General features: G+C 37.8%; 1 protein-coding gene across 6 annotated transcripts in view; it reads right to left on the reverse strand.

The window, feature by feature from the left end:
* Positions 1–3752: 3752 nt before the first annotated feature.
* Positions 3753–22434, reverse strand: part of DPY19L4 (dpy-19 like 4) — a 98032-nt gene continuing 79350 nt past the window's right edge. For all 6 annotated transcript variants that reach the window (XM_086882709.1, XM_086882670.1, XM_086882681.1 and 3 more), the window contains 8 exons: positions 20644–20802; positions 18914–19033; positions 17701–17821; positions 16281–16337; positions 13864–13946; positions 11998–12130; positions 11406–11564; positions 3753–9109 (listed from right to left, as the gene is read on the reverse strand). In XM_086882709.1, coding sequence (XP_086738835.1) covers positions 8945–9109; positions 11406–11564; positions 11998–12130; positions 13864–13946; positions 16281–16337; positions 17701–17821; positions 18914–19033; positions 20644–20802 — 997 coding nt within the window. In that variant the 3' untranslated portion in view covers positions 3753–8944. The remainder of the gene's footprint in view (positions 9110–11405; positions 11565–11997; positions 12131–13863; positions 13947–16280; positions 16338–17700; positions 17822–18913; positions 19034–20643; positions 20803–22434) is intronic.

Consider the following 22434-nt stretch of genomic DNA (forward strand, 5'->3'; position numbering starts at 1 on the left):
CTTCCCCCATTTCACACTGCCCGTGAGGGTCATCTCTAAGTGATCTCTCCCTGTCCTGTTCCAACTCGTGAACTTCTTGTTGTATTTTCTCTGCTCTGTCCAGCTGCAGAGGGGAGTGATAGAGCAGCTTTGGTGGGTGCCCGGCATTCAGCCGGGGTCAAACCACCACATGCAACCGGCTGCTCCCTCCGGGTCTTCTGCAAGCTGAGCAGACACAGGATGAACTACAGTTCCTGGGGGGGTGACTCGAGTAAAATTGGTTATCCTTCCTCTCCTGAGTTTGTATGTAAAAATCCCACCTGGCCAAGCTACAAGAACCACCATAAAAGAGGAAGAAAACACTATTGCATAGGAGAGAGCAGATCTTGGGACACTCAAATCATAAGAGCAGATGTCACCCAGCAGACAGGCTTCTCTGTTGCAAGCTGGGTTTGTTTTGGAAGCACAGCCTCTCAGAAGTGCACATTCAGGCTGCTGCTCCTTCAGGAAAGATGCAATATTTTTGGGAGAAGAACAGTGTGTGCTTTTGTTGAGAGCAAGACTGAAATGGTCCTTCTGAACGAACCTTCTGAGCAAACACATCAGTCCCACTAAACATGCATGAAACAATCTGGGCATGGAACTCATCGCTCTGGTTAGTCTGTGGAAGATGTGTTAGATCAGTGGAAGTGTGAATACAAGCCAGGCCACTCCAGTGCCAATCACTACCCATCAAACCAAACAGTACTCAATTTTCTCATCGCTCCAAGCATGAGTTCCCAGCAGCATCTGCCAAGATGCCAAGAACAAGAGTATCTCCCTTCACACAGTGAAGGTTAACAGCTTAATAGCCTTTTGCAGAGTCTCCACATCCAGCTGGCCAAACTGTGTTAGGTGTTGCTCCATCAGAAATGCTCCCTCTTCCTGCTTCAAACAGGCTTGCTAGTTTTATCAGAAGTTTGTTAGGAAGGCAGGGTGTTTGTTGCCAGCTGTGTTGTAACTTCAGTGATGACATATCTAGGCTGGAAGTGAAGTTCTGCACAAGAAAGCCAGAAGCCATTTCACTCGTGTTTAGTCAAATATGACGGGCAACAGTCAAAGGTGACACCCAACTGTTAGACCTGCACCTGCGCCACCCGGGGAATTACCAGTTTTATGGAGAGGTAATTGTTGGGAGATCACATCCCATTATTACAAGTTGTCAACCTTTATTTTTTACCCCCTCAAGGTGAAGGGATGATGGCTTCTAAAATGTGGCACAACGCAAGATTTCAGACTGGGAAGGGAAAAGGTAAACCCAAATAGTTTTACAGAATGGTTTAACAGTGAAAGTATGAAAGTAACCATCCAGATCCATGCCTGGTTAATGTGCTGTAGCAAGCTTTGAATATGCTGTGGTTGGTCTTTGTGCCCTAATTCCTCCCTTCACAAAGGCATTAGAAGGTTCATTAATTTAAAACACTTTATGAGCTAGCCAGACCACGCAAACAAGTGTTCAGTTTAGGACAAGCTTAGCTCTGTATGGAGACATGGCACAGCATTCCCTCTTCTGAAGTGTGTTGCATCCTCACACAACTTTCAACAAGCAAATTAAATCCTCTCAAAATCAAGTCCCATTTTTAGCCTACATTACAGGACACACTACCCTTTCTATTCTCTTCTATTCAAGCACTTAGAAACATGCTGTTTCCCCTACGGCTTGCGAGGATATAAACTAGATTTTATTCAGTGTTCCCTCCCACCTATGAACCCATGTACTTCAAATACATTAACACAGCATTTTGGTAATGGAAATTCAGGATTCTCCTGCATGTCACTCCCACTGCCAGAATTTATGGCACACCTTACAGGGCAGAAGCAGAGCCAAGCTTGCCTTGTGGCTACTCACTAGCACGGCTGTGTTATTTTCAACATCATTACACAAAACCTGTGTGACAATGAAACAAATATGCAGGTATTTGTGACCACAAATCCTACCCTACCATTTAAAGAGATGCAAACACACTTGAATATAGCCATGTTTTCCAAAGGAACTTGTCTGCTCCTGTAAAACTGAGGCAGAATCCACAGACTGATCCAGTGTTAATCCAAGAGGACATCTCAGTAAAGATAGTTGGAGATGGCTCTTCCCTTCAATAGGAAACAACACAGACAAGAAATAAATACAAATAAATAAGCTCCTTAGACATTGTCTAAACCAACACAAATACCTTCAGGACATTGTCAGCTTCTATGGCCAGAGAATCATACTGAAATTTGGTTTGAGGGCTCTTCTTAAGCAAAGCTGATCTAGTGAACTGTGAACTACAACCACTAAATCTAAGAACTGCCATTCTGAGGCCAAAACATCAGCAAGCCCAACAGCCTTCCTCTGGCCCTCCCTTGCAGCTGGGACAAGCCCCTGCAATGCAGCCATCAGTTTGGACTACAGTTCAGATAAAATGGGCCAGCCTGGAGAGAAAAATCAAAAAAAAAAGGAAGAAAAAAAGGAGCAGCATTTATCCATGTGCTAACAATGCTGAAATAGATGAAAATGTGACATACTATAACTAGACATGACTAATGTGACATACTAGTCTATGACAATGTTTGAACTGTGTTTGTTTTAGAAAGAGGGTTTCATGATGAAGTTAAAAACAGGCTTTATTTTAATGTACCTTTCTAAAATTGCATAAATGGTTTATTCACTTCTGCTGCAGTGATTTTGTCTTACTGCCCAGAACTGAAATCAGATCAGTCACAGAAACCATAGGTGCACCTAGCAGTTACTCTGGGGAGACCACAGCTTCTGTGCTCAGAGACTCATGGAGAGTGTAACTGCTCAAAGTTCTGAAAGTAAATCTATGTACTGATAGTGTGTTACAACCTACTGAATAACTCTCTAATACTCAGGATTGCTTAATGTATGCATATTCTATATATGCAGTTTAATCCATAACAAGATGCATCTCATCTCACCACTATTAAAAAAAAATCCATTACATTTTTTACCTAAGCAACTTAAAAGCGTACAGGGGTTGAAGTATGATAGGCTGGGTCATTGTAAAAATGGGAAAATCTGGGAAACTAGGTCCTACAAACAGATTCCAGAACCACTATTTAGGTGGAAAATAATCCAAACCAACAGTAATTTTATCTAACACCTCCGAATCATTGATTATAAATGGAATATATATTTTGCACGGAGATACAGACTCACACAAAACACGTATACACCTACTCATAGACATATATCAATACAAATTCTTTTATATGTGATAGAATGTTCTCTGTTTCACAGATAGTAACTAAGTCTCAGTTTTCCACAAAGGCATGGAAGAGTACATAGATACCAACATGAATTTCATGCTGCCAGTAAGCTCCACTCCCCTTTGAGCTAAGCAACCACAAAAAGCCTGGTTGCTTGAATGGCTAAACTTGGATACTTCAACATCAGCTCATTTCCTGACTAGCTTTAAACAAAGCAGTCTGATAAATGCTCAAACTCAGAATCATTATAAATTAAAGATGTAAATACATAATTTTTTTCAGGTGCTAAATGATCTTTGGAGAAGTTTTTGGAGAAGTACTCTGTAGGGTATTTCTACTGGAATTTAACTTTAAAAAAATCAAGATTTTTTTAACATTACATATTATTACAAATCTGCATCTGAAGATTTCTACTAATAATATTGTATAAAACAATAGAGGGCTCCAAGATATTCAATCAAAACCTGTAAAAAATCAAGGCAGATAATATATTAGTAGATTAAAAATAAATGTATCAGTTAGCATTTGACGTTGCATAGCACTTTATTTCCAGGTGACATGCTTGCTGTAGGAGGATCTTTAGGGAGAAAGTCACAGGGTTCAGTAATTCCATATGAAGCAGCTCACATTTTGCTGTTCATCCTCACACAAGTATGTCTCAACAGGCAGTCACTGTCAGCACGACATATGGATCCAGTCTGAGCAGGCTGCTTGTCCTCAAGAGCTGCGAGACTGTTTATGCTGCCCATCAAGACAGATATTTGAGCTATGCTGCAAAGTCTTCCCTTGTCTTCTCAAAGGATAAAATGGTTTGTGTCCCAAACAATCCATACTTTCTGGACTTGGCTTTTATTAATTTTTTTTTCCACAGCAAAAAAAATTACAAGAGAAAAATATTTACTATGTATACATTATTTTCATAAAAAAAAATGTCCAAGACAACAAACAGGATAAAAGGAATTGTTTTCCTTAGACTTGTTATTAAATAGCTGCACACAGATAAGTCCATATGCCATACACACTACTGCTAAATGTCACTGTTAACAAGTAAAGCACCACCAATAATTCTTCTGCATTATTGAAGTAAACAAGTTTGAAACTTTGAAAGGCATTAAACCTTCTGTCCCATCAAATAAATAGGTAACCTTAAACATCACTTGAAAGGCAGAAATACATTTAACTGTGCTGAAACCAAAACCATTGCCAGATTAATTACATTTAAACACATTGTTGAGGTACAAAACAATTCAGAAGACCTTTAGGCATCACTAGCTCTGCATTTGGCATAGTTAGAGTGCAGCAACATAATGGCGATTGCTTTTTCAGCTGTACTGATGAAGTAGAAAAGATTATTAACACACAATATATGTCTTAGAATTTCCACTTTCTCCCCCTCTATAGTTAGGTTTTAAAAAGAGTATTAAAGCATGATTATGCAGATTTATGTTGAGGTACTATTTCACATGAAATATTGCTTGTGTTGGAATAAAATTCCGCTTCTCTTTCATCTCCAATACCACAGTACTCCGGAGTCCACCTGCCCATCAATATTTACCAGACTTACAGATTCAATCACCATTACTGCTAAGGGAAGTTCCTCATTCCATCTCCAAAACACAGTAGTAAAACAGACACCTGTAAATGCAAACACATCACGTGTGCACATGCCCACACACTCACAAGCACAGCCTACGCTTTCTCCTGTTGGAGTTTTGGTTAAAGGACAAGTTATATGAAGTTTTAAGTAAGGATTGCAGGGATACCTTACAATCCCTACAACCAGATGTTGCAGCTCCTTTTCTTGTGAACTGCATGGAAAAGCTGATGGTATGTCACAAGGTCTGGGCACTTGAAGTTGACTTAGTGAAAATAAGGTGATAAGAACAAGACATGGTCCCTAACTTCTACCTTTCAGTAAATAGTTATGCCACCAGAGCAAATAGCTGGAAGAATTTTCAATGCCTGTGAAACCTTTTGGCCATCTTTCTTCCACATTTGTGTATCTTCTCCTTATTCCCCATCCCCATGGAAAATGTATTTAAGATTGTGTTGTATTAAATTGTATCTCCATTTACTTTGGAAGAAATGAAATAAATTATTTTTTAAATAAAATGAATAGAAGTTTATACTCAGCAATACCTTTCCTTAGTCTCAAGCCCTGTCAAATCTGAGTTCAAGTATGTGGTCATTCAGGAAGTGAAAGAGCATTTTTTTAAGATTATGACAAAACTGTGTATGTTAGTTCAGCTGTGGGTTGGTAAAACTTTGATTCCCAAGTCCAAGGATAAGTTCAGGTGGGTGCCTGAAAATACTATACAATTTGTTCTTTCAAGGTAATTTTTCTGCATTTACTAAGATCAAGTATATCAGAAAGTGGAAATGTGAAGGAGGAAATAAGCCAGCAGAATAGTCACAAGAATTGCTATAGAAATCCTCATTCTTCCCAGTGAACAGCTGTTAGATGGCTGGCACACATCCCAGCTGCACCACTTGGGCATCCTCGGAGGCTGGCATATTAAGACACAACAGAAACTCTAGATATCAGAGGGACAGGAATTTAAAAAAAAAATCTTCACAAAAAGAAACATGAATTGAGGTTTTTGTTTGTTTAATAAAAGCTTGCAAGGCACATGTTTCAACCAAATTGCAACATCTACAGCAAAGCAGATCAAAATTTCTAAAACTTTCCCACAACCCTTTCAGGGAGTTAAACCTGTGATCTGGTTGAAAACCAAACCAGGGTTTTCTGCACAAGTCTGGCGTAATTATGCCCTATTGTTGTCCCACTGAGGGATATCACTGGAACTTAGTATTTTTCACAGAAGCTGGAGATTAGACAGCATTTTTGCTAGTCCATAGCTGGATAAGAAATTAATTCACTTTCTTTGTAAGATATGACTCTTTCATTCACTCATTTCAATTATGCCTTTTTACAGGAACAACCACAATGTTCTCCCAAATAAAAGGCTCCTTCTGTTACTTAAGGCTGCTGTGCCAACAGTGCTGCAATATAATTTTTTCTAATATAAAAAGCAAGGTAAAAATCTTAAATGATTCTCCTAAAGCAGAATCAATTGAAGTATCAAGAATACATCTTAAAAACTATGACAAAACTAATAGCAATAACTAAGTCACAGTTCAAATAAAGTTCAACTCGTTCATTTAAACATGTATAAAGGCCAATGTGCTACAAGACAGTTTTGTTTAGATGTGTGGGTAGCCTCATTTGTGGTTTTCTTAATATGTGTGCTCTACATGTAGGTGCTCAAACTATATTCTATGTGGTAACACGCACAACATTACAGTAAAACACAACAGGCAGTCAAGGACAGTTGAATGTTGCATCTTGGCATGGCAGTCTAAGGCATGAAGCCGTAAGCTCTGCGACCTCATCTACCCAAGTACAGTTGTAACCCTGAAGTTTGCACCTGGGATGCCTTATTGCTGATATGAGGTGATATTCATGAATTACTAACTTCAAGAGATTAAATGACTGACACACAGACATGTAATTCCTTGACAGTGACTCAAACAAATTTAAGTTGAAAAAGGAACTCTAAACTTACTTCCAAATACTGCTTCTATACCCACACATACAGAGGGAGTTCCTGCAGGCCTGCCATAGCTCAAGTTAATACACAAACTTCTGTTGGTATATGGTAATTGAGCAGTCTGAAACAGCTCAGTGCAGTAAAACATGCACTTGTGCACAAGCAAATAAATGCAGCCTGCACTCCAGCAGACACACAGGCACACACTATCCCAAACACAATGCCTGTATGCCCAGAAAGGATATTTACTTGTAACTTGTAACTCAGTTATATGGATGTTTCTCAGTGACAACATCCCATAATTCAATGGATTTATCTGAACATCGGTTTCAAACAAAATGTGTAATTTTTGTCAAGACGTGTAGGCCTAAAAATATAACCGAAAGTAAAAACCAAATTACAGACATGTTGGCTTTTACAACAATAAAGCTTTTTTCCTTTAAATCACTCCAAAAGTGGCAACAGTTTTAAAAAATCTCAGCACTATGTGTCAGTGTAAAGTAAGCAAGTGTATCTGCATAAGCAGAGAAGAATCATGCACATACAACAACATGCTGCAGTTCCTAATAATTTCAGAGTTAAAATCTCCAATTTGCCATAAGGATTGTTTTGCAGCTTCCACTTGCAGAATGGTTTGCAGAATTTTCAGCTGAGGGTTCATCCTATTTTGCCAGATCCTTCATTAAAGACATCTGTGCTCCAAAGGATCCTTCCCACACGCCTGATAGACTAGTCTCTGGGCCAAGTGTTACATTAGTTTGTAACTGCAAGTAACCCCTAAAGGGTGAGCAACTTCTTCCAAAACTTACCGCTGGCTTTTTGTCCAGTTACACCTACATTAAGCAATGCTACTGTTGCCTTTTATTGGAGTTTCCACTCTCATCACTAGGTTTAGGCCCAGTTGTAATTAAAACATCATTCATTTTCTTGGAAGTCTATCAGCCAGCAACAAACAGGATGAACAGATAATTTGTTAAGAAAAGGAGTTGTAGAGGCAAAGAGGGTCATGTAACAAAGACAAATTTTAGAGGGAAGCAAAGCTGCAGAGTACTTTCCCAAATTTTCAAGAATCTGTGTATTTGCATAATTGATATAAAAATAGCTATAAACATCTGTACCATTATTTACTAATGGTGGTGATTATAGTGTTTTAAATGACAGTTATGGCACTATCTTAATATACCTATTGCATAATAAATTGAATGAAATGAGTATCACCCATCCCTCCACACACACACACACACACACACACACACACACACACCAGCACACAGACAGGGTGAAACTGAAGTGCAGAAGTCTCAGTAGCAAACCTGGTTGTCCTGCTACACCTGACTGAAAACAAGTATGGCATACTGTGGTATACTGGCCCATTCTGGTAGCTGCTAAGAAAGACACACTTATGCATACATACATACACACTTAAGTGTGGAAAAATGTTGCAAACAAGTTCTTTCCAAACTGAAGATCTCAGCTTGTCAGCTCCTATTGTTAGGTCTAATTCCTAGCATTTCCACCAACATGTCTCTGTAGACAACAGAGACAACACTGTAGAGATCAGTGCCTTAATTTGTGGAAGTGTTGTTTAAGTAAAATCTTCCTTATTTGATTTATACAAACGATATAACTACATGGAAGATGTATAAATGTGTATTTGATAAACACAGGAATGTTCACCATGGAAGACAGGAAGAATTAAAACAAAAGAAACCCCAAACTAAAAATCCAAACACTTACTTGAAAAGACTTGGGATAGTGATTGCTTTCCTGCTAAAAATTAAAAGCTATATGACTTAAATGAGCTCTTAAAATAATTTTGCTGTATTTACTGAAGTCTACACATACCAGCTCTCTAACACAAAAGTCAGAAATCTCATTTACATGAAGATTAAGATGATTTATAATGGGAAGAAAAATGTAAAAACATGGAAGACTGTAACACATTATAGAGCCTGTAAAACTGATACATGTTCCCGTTTCCTTCAAGGATGGTGTATGTGTCTGCTGATCTGTAAATCAAAGAATTTCAGTTTGGTAGAATAAAATTGTCAGTACACTGAATGTGTGCACATCTATCTGCAAAAATAAACTTCCTTGCTCAAAAGGAACTTTTCCAACTGAAATTCATTCACAATCAATCCTTAGAAAGAAGCTTGCATGCTTTTTCATGACTGGAAGGATATCACAGTGTTGATTCTATATACAAAGTAGGATCTATTCCAGTATACTCGAGTAAAATAATTCACATATGGAGAATAGTTCATTTTGATTTCATGACAAAATCGTCCATATTTTGAGTAGGCATAGTTGTCACCTTCCTCACAAACCACCTGTCAGAAAGAAAAAGATCTAATTATAGTAGTGAAGTGGTTACAGAATGTAATTCTGTACATTTAATTATGTATTCTGTAAATTTCATTTATGATAGACATTTAATTTCCACATTGTACAGTTCCAATAAACTGAAAACACATTCTCCTGTAATTTGTTTAACCACTTGAAACAGCCTTTGTGAATTAATTCCTCCGTTAAGGTAGCAGACATTAAAACCAGCTTATTTCATTCATATTATAAACTACAGCAGTGGAAATTATGCACATGCCCTGTTTACCCAGTAGTTCAAACCTGACCTGCACTGGGCATAGCAGTATAAAGGAAACAAAAATCTTCTTTACCTTTCCCAGCCCAAGTAAGTTTGACATACTTAATAAAGACTAAAGACACACAGACATCACCCTACAAATTCCAACCAATTGACTTGGAAGCAAACTGTGCATTTTAGCATTTACTGCCTGATATCCCTGAAGAAATCCCCTCATTATTCCTTCCGAAGGCACAAATTTACATGGTTTTAAAAAAAGGTGGTAGGACAAACTCATGAAGAAAAATTTACCAGTGGCTGCCAAACACAAAGGTAATTGCCTTGAGCTATGGTCCTCCAGCAATAGACTGCTGGAAAATGTTTGTCTTTCCCTATCAGTAAAACTATGCTCTCAGCCAGTGTCAGAAACAAGATATTGGACTAGCACTACAGGATGTAGCACAAGCTAGAAAGTAGTACTTATCTTCTCAAACACAGCAATTCAAAACATATCCATAGACCTGTCAACACACTGTCTGTCCACTTCACTTTGGGAATAAGTAAATGCTGCAGTTGCAGTCTTCAAATACATATGCACTAGCTTGCACTACTTTGGAATGTCTTGATAATCTTCCAATATGACTTAAACAATTTTCGTTAGCAAGCAAATGGAGAGATTTGTTTAAAGCTTCCTGAGACAATGCACTTTATTAACTTCCCAGAACAAACTAGGTCAGTTTTCTGAAAAAATCCCCAATACCCAAACCAACCACTCCCCCCAAAACAACAACAACAAAAGAACACAATAAAAAAACACAAGAAGGATTATGTGTGAGAGAGAAGTATGCAGGAAGCATGGAGATGAGAGATGCATGGGTATGAGAGCATGGAATCCTGAAACTGTGGTTAATTGCTCCAGTGGAAATCCTAAGTATGAAGAGGAAACAGATTCTTACTCATACAAACACATATCTGAGAAGAAACTGAGGTAACGTGCAGACTAACAGTGATGGAGGTTATTCATACACACACTCTAGTTATGGTACAGTGTATTGGATATATCCAGGAATAACCACAGCATACAATGATTTTAGCAGCAAGACAAGGAAAGAAATAATAGATTTCAGCAATGGTAAGGAACTTAATAGAAAAATGGAGACAATATCCTTCATGGATAAAGTAGTTAGGAAACCTAGAAGTGAAACTGACACCAGCTGTATATTCCTGGGGAACTATAAAGTAATCCTCTAATAACACACCACTCCTATATCTCTTAGAGGTAACTGGTGACTCCCTCTTTCCTGCTGACCTGAGAATAAGCAATGAAACTCTCAGTGAGTTTAAGGCCACCCCCTGCCTTTCTGAAATCAAAATTTTTGCTGGGTTTTCAGGAAGCCAATGAACAAGTGGTAGTGAGACCACCTTATAAACCCCATCTTAGCAGCAAGAGCAGCACTACCAACATGCAGACAGAACATGTCAATGACTGAAGCAGCATTAATGGTGCTGAACCAATCTTTCTAGCAGATGTGGCTTAAACTATCTGTTGGTGTGCTAACCTATCTGCAAGGCTGAACTGAGTAGACTTGCACCCTCATCAGAACCAAAGAGTCTGTGTTGAACTAAATGGCAGGCTGGTCCTCATCCCAGCCACAGTTTTAGGAGAACTGAGTTCATCCATATTAGAATTTAATCTTCAAAACTAGTAAAGAATGCCTTCTGAGGGAGGGCTTCATTGCTTTTGTAATAACCTCTTCAGGTGTCAGTCTTGAACATTTATATATAGTTAAATGGTACTTAATGATTGGCAGAAAAGCAGCACAGCTAGATACCTCCATGTGTTAGGAGGGATTAGGGCAGTTAATAGTATTAGGTAAGACTACAAGTTTAAGAAAAAGACAATCCAAAACTTAACTGATCACTTTTAAAACTTGAGTCTTTGTCTACACATCAATTACAATAAGAAAAATAAGACCAGCATTACAAGATTTATTTTTTATTTAATTATTTACGCAAACATTCATTTTTTTCTCAGCAATACTTACATGACCATTAGCAATATCCAACAGATCTTTAACTCTACATCCTCTTACAGGTCCCACTTCATTGCAAATTGAATCTTCAATAACCAGAAAGTTGGCTTTGTAAGATGTGAGTATCTTGTAAATATCCTCAGCTGACCTCTTTGAATAGATTTGATAAATCTATAAATTAAGAAAACATGTTCATGCAATGCAAAGATCAGTGATGACTTAAATACTGGGACACACACACACCCACAACGATGACCTATCTGCAACAACAAACTATATGTACACATTAAGCTATAAAAAGTTTGGTTTTGAAATCTCCAAAACAGCGAGGCAATGGCCAGCTGAATGGGAAGTATTTGTATTTGATGCTGGCAAGTTCTCATCTTACATACTTCAGGTGGCCTGAAAAGTCTTCAGAAATAATATTTTGATATTTGTCTCTGTGCAGAGTGAAGCACTGGTAATCTACTTGATAATCCCTTCCATGTCTGCTGGACTCCTATGTCCTCCTTCCTTCTAATACATTTGATTTCTTTACACTACATTTGGGTGAAGAGGAAGACAGCTCCTGTGAGATGCAACATTTATGGAATTGGATACTCACATTCTCATTTCTTTTCAGAAGATCATCATCATTATACAAAGGCAAGCTCGACACCATCCATCCTGTACAGAGCTTAATCACACCCATGAGCTGTGGGCTGCCTGCAAACACTGCAGCCACAGGAGCCTGCCGTCTGCAAAAGCAACACCAACAAGCATGTTTGAGTACTGGATGCACTCATCAAAACAACTTTATATACTGTGGGGTCTGGTAGGGTGCTGCAGAATGAACTGGAGTACGTGAAGGTATCATTGGGGGTCTCACTACAACTGCTGATGGTTTTGCTGTGGCAGTACTTTCCCTGCCAGTGAAAGTGCAGACCTGCAGCAACATGGAGTTTGAAAAGAAGGGTTCCTGCTGGGGCTCGGGCTGATGGCTGTTCTCCCCTCCTTGCAATCCACCAAGCACCATTCAGAGTGGTCCTGGAATGGATCCAAGTATTGCTTTTCTGAATGGTTGCCAACTCATGACAAAAAAAGCTTGAGAGAGACAGTAGGTGGAAGGAGAAACAACATGATGTTATCTTATAAGGGAAAGATTTGTGACTGTTGTAACTTGTTCTCTGCTATGTATTTCATATGTAATCTCTGATTATGTATTTCATAATCGATGAAAAAACAATGTCAGCATACAGAATAATGTCTACAGTAATGATATTTCTGGGTTTGGTATGATTTTTTGACTATTTGTATTTCTGTATTAATGAAAGAAAACAGTCATTGTCATACTTTATTACAAGCTTTGGCAACTTCTGTAGAGAAAATTCAAATTAAATTCGTATTGAGAGAAGACTTTGAGAAATAACATCAAATTAAAATTTCAATGTGGATAGCTAAGTATATCCATAAGAAAAAAAAATATCTTTATTTTCTTTAAAAATAAGAACAGCTGCCACAGATAAGGGTAGTCCAATTGCTCGTAGATGAGTGCATCTCAATGAAATTCACCATGATTAATTATGTACTTGAAGTATATGCAGACTAACATAAAAGCCATTAGGTACTTGGCATTATTCCACTTGCTGCCTTAAAGAGCTACAGCAGTGACAAACAACATACACTACTACAACAAGAAGAAATTGGCTGGAACACTAATTACCAGCCTTGCCTTTTGTGAAGATGAACAGGTTGACATTAAAGACTACATAAATACAGAAAGTAATATTCTAAAAAATACAGTTAAAGCTAAGTTATCTGAACACAAGGGATCTAATTTTCAGAAAAGTGCAGTTCCTAATGACATAGTTTGAAGCTAAATTGAATGAGGCAGAATGCAATTCTGAAACTTTTGGTGGCAAGAAAAATTTATCTGTGAAAATAACCTGACTTGGTATTAGCTGTGTATATGTTCAGTGTGAGCTGTGTAACACAGCTCCACACTTGCTGTGGTCAAAGGGGAAGCCTGAATCACACATGTTCCTCTCCCTGTATCCTGACAAAAGTCTCTAAATCCTCACATTCAGGTATTTCATTTTGTTGGCTCAGACACATAACATTTCAGTGGTTTTGTCCCCTGCTGACATTACAGTCAACACGAATTCTGTAATCTAATGAAAAGCTAGCATGCAAAGAAGCAAGATCTAAGATCTTCCTAAGACCTCCACCTCTACTTGGAAACTAGGTCTGCAATGACATTAAACATGACTTGCTTGTGTGTTTCAGGATCTTCTCTTGTAATCCATGATAAACTCCTGTTTCTTTCCATGGGAACAATATCAGACTTTAAATATAAAATGTCTTCCCCCAAGCACCATTGAATGACTTAGCAAAAGAAAACCCAGCTTGACAGAGGTAGCTCCACAAACTGCTGAGATAAAAACACCCTTACAAAAAGCAGTAAAATAGAAACATTGGACTTCGTGCTTACTTTATCCATGTCATAAGTTCTACTGTATCAGGATCATAGAATTCTTGCAGTTCTGTAAGCTCTGTCATTATTCTAGGGAAAAACTGATGGAAATATTTTTGGTTACTTACAGTTTAAAAAAATAACTACAGAGCATCTCACTATATTAAGGCCGTAAGTGACACAACAGAAAGGGGTTTCAACAATTTTCCCTCCAACTGGTACTTTTGCTAGAATATTTTGCAAAACTCAGATTACATTTACTTACCTGACAGCAGGAGACCCTCTCCAAAATAAGTATGTTAAACAGAAGTTCTCACCTCTATTTTATTAGAATGCTTATAATTAAAAATAAATAAACAAATAGCAGCAACAACATTCACCAAGTGGCCTTAAATGCATCAAAACCATAGTTCAGGTGGTCATATGCAAATGTCTACAAATAAGGGCACTGAACCAAGATGATAAATCTCCCATGGCAAACCTGCTTGAGCAGGAGGGATTGGACTGCTGTGACTTGATGGAAAGATGCAAGCAAGACAGGACAGAAGACATTTCCTAGATGAGCCCTGGTAATGTGACTTGCTTCTGACTTCAGTCACTGCAGTGAAGGAAAAGTACATTACAATGTGTGAAGTGGGTATCTCAGTTTAGGCTCTTGAAAAACGTTTTGGGAAAAGCAGGGATTCTATGAAATGAGATAGAATGCCACCTCTTTCAAACCAGGCCAGACTGCAACCCTGCATCATGGCTTTCCTACCCTGTCAGGTTTGAGGTCTCTCTATTAAGACGGGAGATTTTGTCAATCCTTGAGTCATTTGGAACGTTTATCTGAAAAAGACATGACTGGAAACAGGCCAGCCTTGAGGGGCTGGAGCAAGTATATGCACATGCTGTTGTAAATGCTAAGTGAAAGTTACTGGTTGTCAGCTCTTTTGGAAGATGTTAAAGTTTACAGATTATGCCAGATTAAAGAGACAACTTACTTTGGGACAGCCACAGTGGACAGCCAGAAGTGGGAGCCTACTTCTAATGAGGAGCTTCTACACTCACTACCTGGACAACTCAGCTGTCAAGTGACAGCAGTCTACAGTCAGCACAAGAGCAGCTGCCATATGTTTGTGTCAGGGACAAACAGCACTGCTGTTACACATACATTGGAACTACTCCCAGAACAGAGGGAAGGAAAGAGGAATTGCTACTGCCACCCCAAGGAGAACCTGCTTCACTCATCAATCACAGCACCTGGAAAAACCTAGTTAGAGGAAGGACTATGCCAGACACAGTCAGAAGGCAGCCAAGCAAAAAGATGCTGAGCTATACACTCAGTCTTTTATAGCCACGGTAACAGATTAGAAGTCTCAAGGCATTTTTGCTGCTCTGTTACTTCTAATCAACATTCTCAACCTCAGGATGAGTTATGAACGTGGAGAGCAAACTGTTCACTACTGCTTAAAAGCAGAAGCTGGATCTGCAATGGATGAAGCCCCCTAGAGTCCAAACCCCGACACTGCTTTCATTAAAACAATCTGAAAGAATTACTTGGTTAACTAAATTAGTTTCCTCTATTGTAATATATTTCGTAACTTTTTTGAGCAACTCTAGGTTTTTTTACAGACAGTATTTATTGCTCCATCAAAAACATGTAAAAAGGCTACAATGGAAAATGTGGTTGCAATGTAAGATAAATGCTACAAAATCTGTTAAAATACTGTTGGGCAACACTGGCTTCTATATATGAGTTCTCAGACTATCCAAACTACTTTAAAGCTGTGTCAGTATAGCGGAGGATTGCACTTCGAGATTATATAGGGATTGCACTATTTTTTTCACTCACAGGAGCTTAAAAAATAATTTCCAAATACTCTACCCCAGTCTGTATATGACTTGAAATAAAGAACTAAGTATTTATTTTCAACATGGAAACATCTGTGTCTTTTCTTCCCTGTATTGTAGTAGGTACACATCTCAACACAATGGTCTGCACAAAGAATTTAACTCCATTATAATTTGATGAGAGCTTTTCAAACAGTTTATTTGGATATAGCCCCCTGTAATTTTACTTCATATAACTTTACTCCTTCTCACTTAAATTGAGATTGAGGCAACATAGTTTTCAATATCCTGAGTTTCCATTTAGCAGTATAGTCTTTGTTGAGTCAGTTTATACATCCAAAGCTTAATAGCTGAATATAATAAAGTCTTCATTTAAATTTAATTACAATAAGTGATCATTAAAAAATTAAATTGTCAAATACCTTATTCTAAAAAAAGTGAAGTTTTTTTTAAAAAAAACTAAACATATTTTCAGTGGATGACAGCTTCAATTTCATCACATATACTTAATTTCACCAAGTACATTTCATTATATTTGCTCATCATTTTGACTCATATTGTACCTACATACAAAGAAAACTCCACAAAGGTACTTTTCTTACCTCTTTCCACAAGCTGAATCCAATTATAGTGGGAACTGCCATACTCAGAATAAGAGCCTAGAAAGTACGTTAGAGAAAATGGATTATGCACCATTCTCCAACATTAAGGTGTCTGTTGATTCTGTGCATACAGTGAGCAATATTTATGCCTGAAACCGTAGAGTGACAGTAGGTGAAAATTTGTGGTTTTCTACCAGGCAAAAAAGTTTCCTCAAACAAGAACTTGCCTAATTTAACATGGAAGGCTTCCTCTGACTCACAAAAACTTTACTATCATTTTTAGGGACAGTTAATTACTACTCAAGTAACACTGATTCCCTGTGCACATAATGTAGGAAACAGAAAAAAGTAAACAACTCACATTCAAATGCTATGAGAGAGGAAAAAACCAAGCAAACCTCTGATCTTGTTGATGCTTTTGTTCAGAATCACATTATTGATATGCAAGACCCAGAAACCCATCTCTCAGCATTCTAGCTGATACAATTTTTGCTTTGCAAGGAGAAAATAGCTTGTATGCTATAGAAAACATTTGTTAAGGAATGCACACAAAGAATTCCTTTGATAATAAGCAAACACATCTACTATGTTAATAGTAAAAAAGCAGGTCTACATCACAGAAAACATGAAGTATGTAAAAGAATGTGCTTACCATGTACCTGAACATATTGTTACTCCCTGACTGAAAGAACACAGTCAATGTTTCTGATATAGCAGTGCATGTTATTTTCACAGGAGACATAACAAACCTCTAATATATTTATTCCTATATGCCTCTTGAATTTAGGGTAAGCAATATCCTATCCCTATTTTATTAATAATAAGCAAAGCTGCTAAAAATCACACAAAGCAATTCTTGTAATATTGAGACTAAAGCTTGGAAGCAGAGGAGTTGTTTGCTCTGTAACACAAGCTTATCTTCAGTCACACATTTCTCTATAATGGCCATACATGAACAAATCTTACACAAAGTAACTTCACTTGCCATTTCTTATGAAGCAGTTTTACTCTCAGCAGTTAAATACACCTTACCACCCATTTAAAGACCCATTTCTCAGTGAAAAAAAGCTTGCGTCTCCCCTGTGTGAACCAATACTTTTTCTCCTGCATTCCTCCTAAAAAGTACATGACCTTCTTGACCAATCCCAACTAGATATGACAAGAGAGATCAAGGTCTCAAAGATTTCTTAAAAAAAAGTTGACAAGAGTGAAAGGGAGACGAAGACAGTTCTGCTTTTTATGAGGAATGGTTGTAACATGAAACTAAGAACAAAAGACAGAAAAAGCAGACCATGTGCATTCCACTGCTCACAGAACCACCTGTTGTTTTCATGGGTTCTTTCATGGGTCTTAAGTCATTGTTTGCAAAGTTATATGCTTGCTAGCTGTATTTTCCAAGATTTTGGCAACTGCAACTCACCAGCAGTATTGGGTGCACAGCTTTCAGTCGAAGCCACTTGAAAAGCGTCATCCAAAGTTCAGGAGAGCACACACCAAATGCAGCAAGCATGCAAACATAAGGTGTCCATAGATATTTCATTCTGAAAAACACTGCAATAACTTAGTTGGGACCCTGTGTATGCCTCTGTACTCAAACTGCTATAAAAACATTCAGATGTTTTTCTTATGTCTAACACAGTCTGGATGTTCACACAATCTGAGGACAACTTTGATGGTAGGGCAAACCCAAGGAAATCTCTAGCAGAAGAGCTGGCACCTGATTATCTCCTGTGAGATGGAGGAGCAAAATCCTAGGTAAAAGATGACATAATCCTTCACAGATTTCAGGGGAGGATGAAAGAAAAACAGAGAGAATAGCAAAGTCACTTGGCTGTTGTGGTTTTCCAGCCAAGAAGGGATAAAAAGCAGCTATTTGGCAAAGCTGTACAGACAATGTACTATAAGAGAGTTCCTGAAGAAAGGAAAGGAAAATATTTAATTACAATTTATGATTTGCTAATGTTGTCTGCCTCTTAAGGGTAGACTAGTCAGCTTAAAACAACTACAGGATAACACAGCAGCCTGCTCACTTTAAGCAATATTTGTGAATATTTAGATTTTAGGATGAGGAGCCTAATAGAAATAAAAGCCTGACATCTTCAAGATGATTAAGCTGAGAAACAAGATTAGAACAATTATGTCTTCCAAACATCAGCTTCTCTAGCTTTAAGAACTAATACAATACTTTCAAAATTAGTTCTGCTACTGCTTTAATGTGTAAAGCAAAGGTACACTTCATGGCAGCCTACACATAAGAAGAGGGATAAGAAATCTTCCATATCCCAATATTCCAGCACTATTCTGTTCATCGAACACTACACAAGCTCTTGCTAAAAATAATTACAGCACAATTCTACACTTAAATACCATAAAGTGTTTAAAATGTGATTTAATTAATGTCTTGGACCTTGGCTGCCATAAAGCTTGGAAAACACATTAAAGAGACCAAGCACAAGTGTTCATATAACCATATCCAATTTATAATCAAAATTACCTTTGACTACTCTTAGGTATTATCACTATATGATAAAATTATTTCCAAAAAAGGGTGAACTTCAAAGGGATAAACAGCGTATTATGTCCAGTAAGGAACTCTGTTTCTTTCAAAAGAGATACATCAAAATCACACTTACCCTTCCAAACACATTGCTAGACAACCAAGCAAAATTGTGTGAATTACATGATAAACTATTTCTGGCCTCTCTCCAATTCGACCATCCTCAAGTTTAACTGTCTCTTTCAGTGGTTCACCACTGCAGTTGGAGAAAAAGAGACAAGACTTAATTCAGATATTATCCCAAGAAAAGGTGCCAAAATACTTTTAAGTCACAGTGCACTAAGATCATTCTGTATCTTAGCATATAATATTGTTGCACTATTTACTTGCTTGTTGTACTTGATCAGTGACCTATCAGTACCCACTGTCCCTTGTTTTAGACTGCAAACTTTCCAGAGCAATGGCTGTAAATTAATACAATGGGATCACTGCCTTTGACCACAAATCTTACTTTAAGGTAATTCAGCACCAAGAGACAGTCTAATTAAGAGCATGTACACTACAAATATTTAGACGAATCATGCTGAACATGCATTTTAAGTTCCTTCATACCATTAGCTTGTTAAAGACTTCTGGAATCAGTAGGATGATAATTGTCTGCAGAATATGTGTACAACAAAGATAACAAAACTAGCTTTTAATCACATTATTATAAGTTCAAGTAATATATTATGAATAAAAATCATGGCCAAAATCTTGCAATGAAAGGTTTTCTACTAACAAGATAGCAAGGCACAGAAGAGATAACAATTCTTTCTACCCTGGTATGATTTCAGGTTACATTTTTATAACAAGCTTCCTTATGGAATTAGAAAAAATATTTTGAGATTATTAACTGATTCAAAAATTAAAAAAAAAAAAGAGAAGGTTTATTTTAAGCTTTTATTTTAAATAAATAAATAGTTATTTCAACCATTAGCAAACAATAAGTTGGCTCCATTGTTCTGAATATCTTATCACACATCCAACCTGACAAACATTTTCATTTACAGCAGCATAATCTTTATATACTAGAAGCCTTCATTCTTGAAATAAACCTATTGATTTTGCTGCAGACAAGTAAGAAATTTGTTTCAGTATCTGAGCAGTTACACCATTCATCTTCTACCAGGAAGAGATAATTTCCTAACCACCAAGTTTCCAAGGCAAGTTATGCTAGGATCTACCGTGTTGGCATTCTTAGTCTTTTTACAAAGACAGTTCCACTACCCCTTCTCTCAAGGGAACTGTGAAGCACTGTGAAACTAAAACTAATTGAGTCAGTTTTACTTCAGCTCTGTTCCAAGCAGCAAAGGCTAGTGGACCTTATCAGAGTAAACAAGTGTTTTAAAAAACTAACAGTGGAGCATTAGAAATCCAAAGTCCTCTCAGCTCCACCCATCACATCTTTCTCAACATGTAAACTTGAAAAAAACCCAGAAACCCCAAATCTAAACCAGAAAAACAAATTCTAGCAACAATTAGATAACTTTTCTGTTGGAAGGAGAATTACAGATATAACATCTTTCTCTGTCAGTGGGAAGAGACAAACACATCAGCAAACATTAGCCAGAGATCTGCAGGAACTGCACCTGTGGGGAAACAAACCAGTTGACAGCTCCCTGTCCTGACAGTAGGGATGCTCAAGAACCTCCTCACTAAGGGACTTTTCTTTAGGAGACTGTGGTAGGCCTTCCCACTGGTGCTCACATGCTGACAAGCTCAATGGTACAGCAAACTTTGGAGCAACAAACATGATGACCATTCCCTGAGGCACACAGGAGCCTCTTATTTATAACTTATTTTTAATAGAAACGAGGTACTTACCAAATTCTCCTAAAAATGACCTGAGTTACAGAAAAAAGGCAGATAATTAATACTAAAATATAAAAAGGCAACAGTGATGACTGTGTTAGTCGCAAAAAAAAGTCTTGGGAGGGTGCCTGAAGAGATTCTTGACAAAGGAGCCAATTCATTGTAAAATTCCTAGTAAGGAAATAACATTCCATTAAAAACAATAACAATATCCCATAGATTAGAAAAAAAAACAAACAACCAACAACCCTGCACGAAACAATCCCAGTTTAACCTATTCATGTCATGGGAAACTACTTGAAATTCATCTTTGAAAAGCTACCTTTTTATCATTTGAAACTGCTTTGCAAAAACTCCTTAGAGTAACTGTCAAAAGTTTATCTTCCCAAAAAGCATCTGTGATCTGAACAGACCTGACTACAGTTCCTTATATCACAAAAGCCCAGCTTCCCATATAACTCCATTATGGGGACCAAAAGAATCTTGTTGTCACAATGGATTAAGATTTTAGAGATATTGATGCAAGAAGGTATGCTTGTCCTCATTCCAAGCAAGGAGATGAAGAAGGGAAAGTGGTCATCTGAGATCACAAAGGAGCCTGAGGCACTGCCAGGAATAAAATCCTTAATGTTGAAATTCTAGTTCTGTAGCTGAAGCCACCTGAACATTCTTCTATCTCAGTCAGCAAGCAGGAAGATAATACACTCTGCCCAGAAGCACTGTCAGTGTGTACTCTCAACTGGAACTGCTGCAAGCATGTGGTGCTGTGAATGCATTCTTGTCTTTGTTTTGCTTTCGTCCCTCTTTTAATTTTCTCCCAAGGGAAGACTAGAGGACAGAACTACTTTCAATTAGACAGTTTAAAGATTAATAGCTGGGCATGTCCAAACTGGCCTTAAAAGATTGATCTTCAAGCTCTTGTGCTGCAAATCATAATTCCAGTACGCAGTTATGCAGTGTTCCAGGCATAAAGGCACCCAGTTTGTCTCATTCTCTGGCTCATTGGACAGCCTGAAAAGTGAGGTTCAGCAAGGCCCCGGGGGGAAAAAAGGGAAATCTGTTAATACCTGGGAGCTGAATAAACTGAAATCCTGACCAGGAGTCCTTTCTTTTCTTGCAAAACACTTAAGAATGGGTATGTGTGTGTGTTAAACAATGCATCGTAGTCAATGTCACTACATCTTGTCTTCCAAAAGCTCCCCAACAGTTTCAGTTGGGTGTGATGTCATTTTCCACTTGTTCCCCTGAAACGTTGTGAAGTAGTTTTTTTGTAAGAGATGCAGCTCTTCAGAGAGAGTTCCAATCCCTGCACAGAATTGCAAGTCTTGGCTTGGTTCCAGGAGTGTGTCAGTCCTTACTAACACTCCATTGGAAGTTTTCCAGAAAATCTGTTGCCATGACATCTTCTTGCAGTCCAACATCCAACTCCTTTACAGATACTAATGCTTTTTATTAGAATCACAACAATTCCCTCTGACTTTTAAGATGTCCCTTGTCCTAATTTCTTCCAAAACATTGCAGGAAGTATTGGGGATACCCACAACCCAAGTCTCTTTTGAGATAGTATCAATAGTTCATGACTCTTTCCAGAGCCTTTTTTCCAGGCTATTAAAAGCTCATACTGCTACCTTTACCCTATTAGCTTTGTTTTCAAGTCTTATTAGAAACACTAGACAGGACACAGAAAGTTTTCACTATTCAACATCACAAGAGAACAGAAATACTTTCTTTCTGAGGCACTTCAGTATTTTTCATGCCTTGGGATGAAAGCATTTCATTTCAAGGCATGAAAAATACTGCAGT

Source organism: Cyanistes caeruleus, chromosome 1 (genome assembly GCF_971803275.1).
Source record: "Cyanistes caeruleus chromosome 1, bCyaCae1.hap1.1, whole genome shotgun sequence".
Lineage (NCBI taxonomy): Eukaryota > Metazoa > Chordata > Aves > Passeriformes > Paridae > Cyanistes > Cyanistes caeruleus.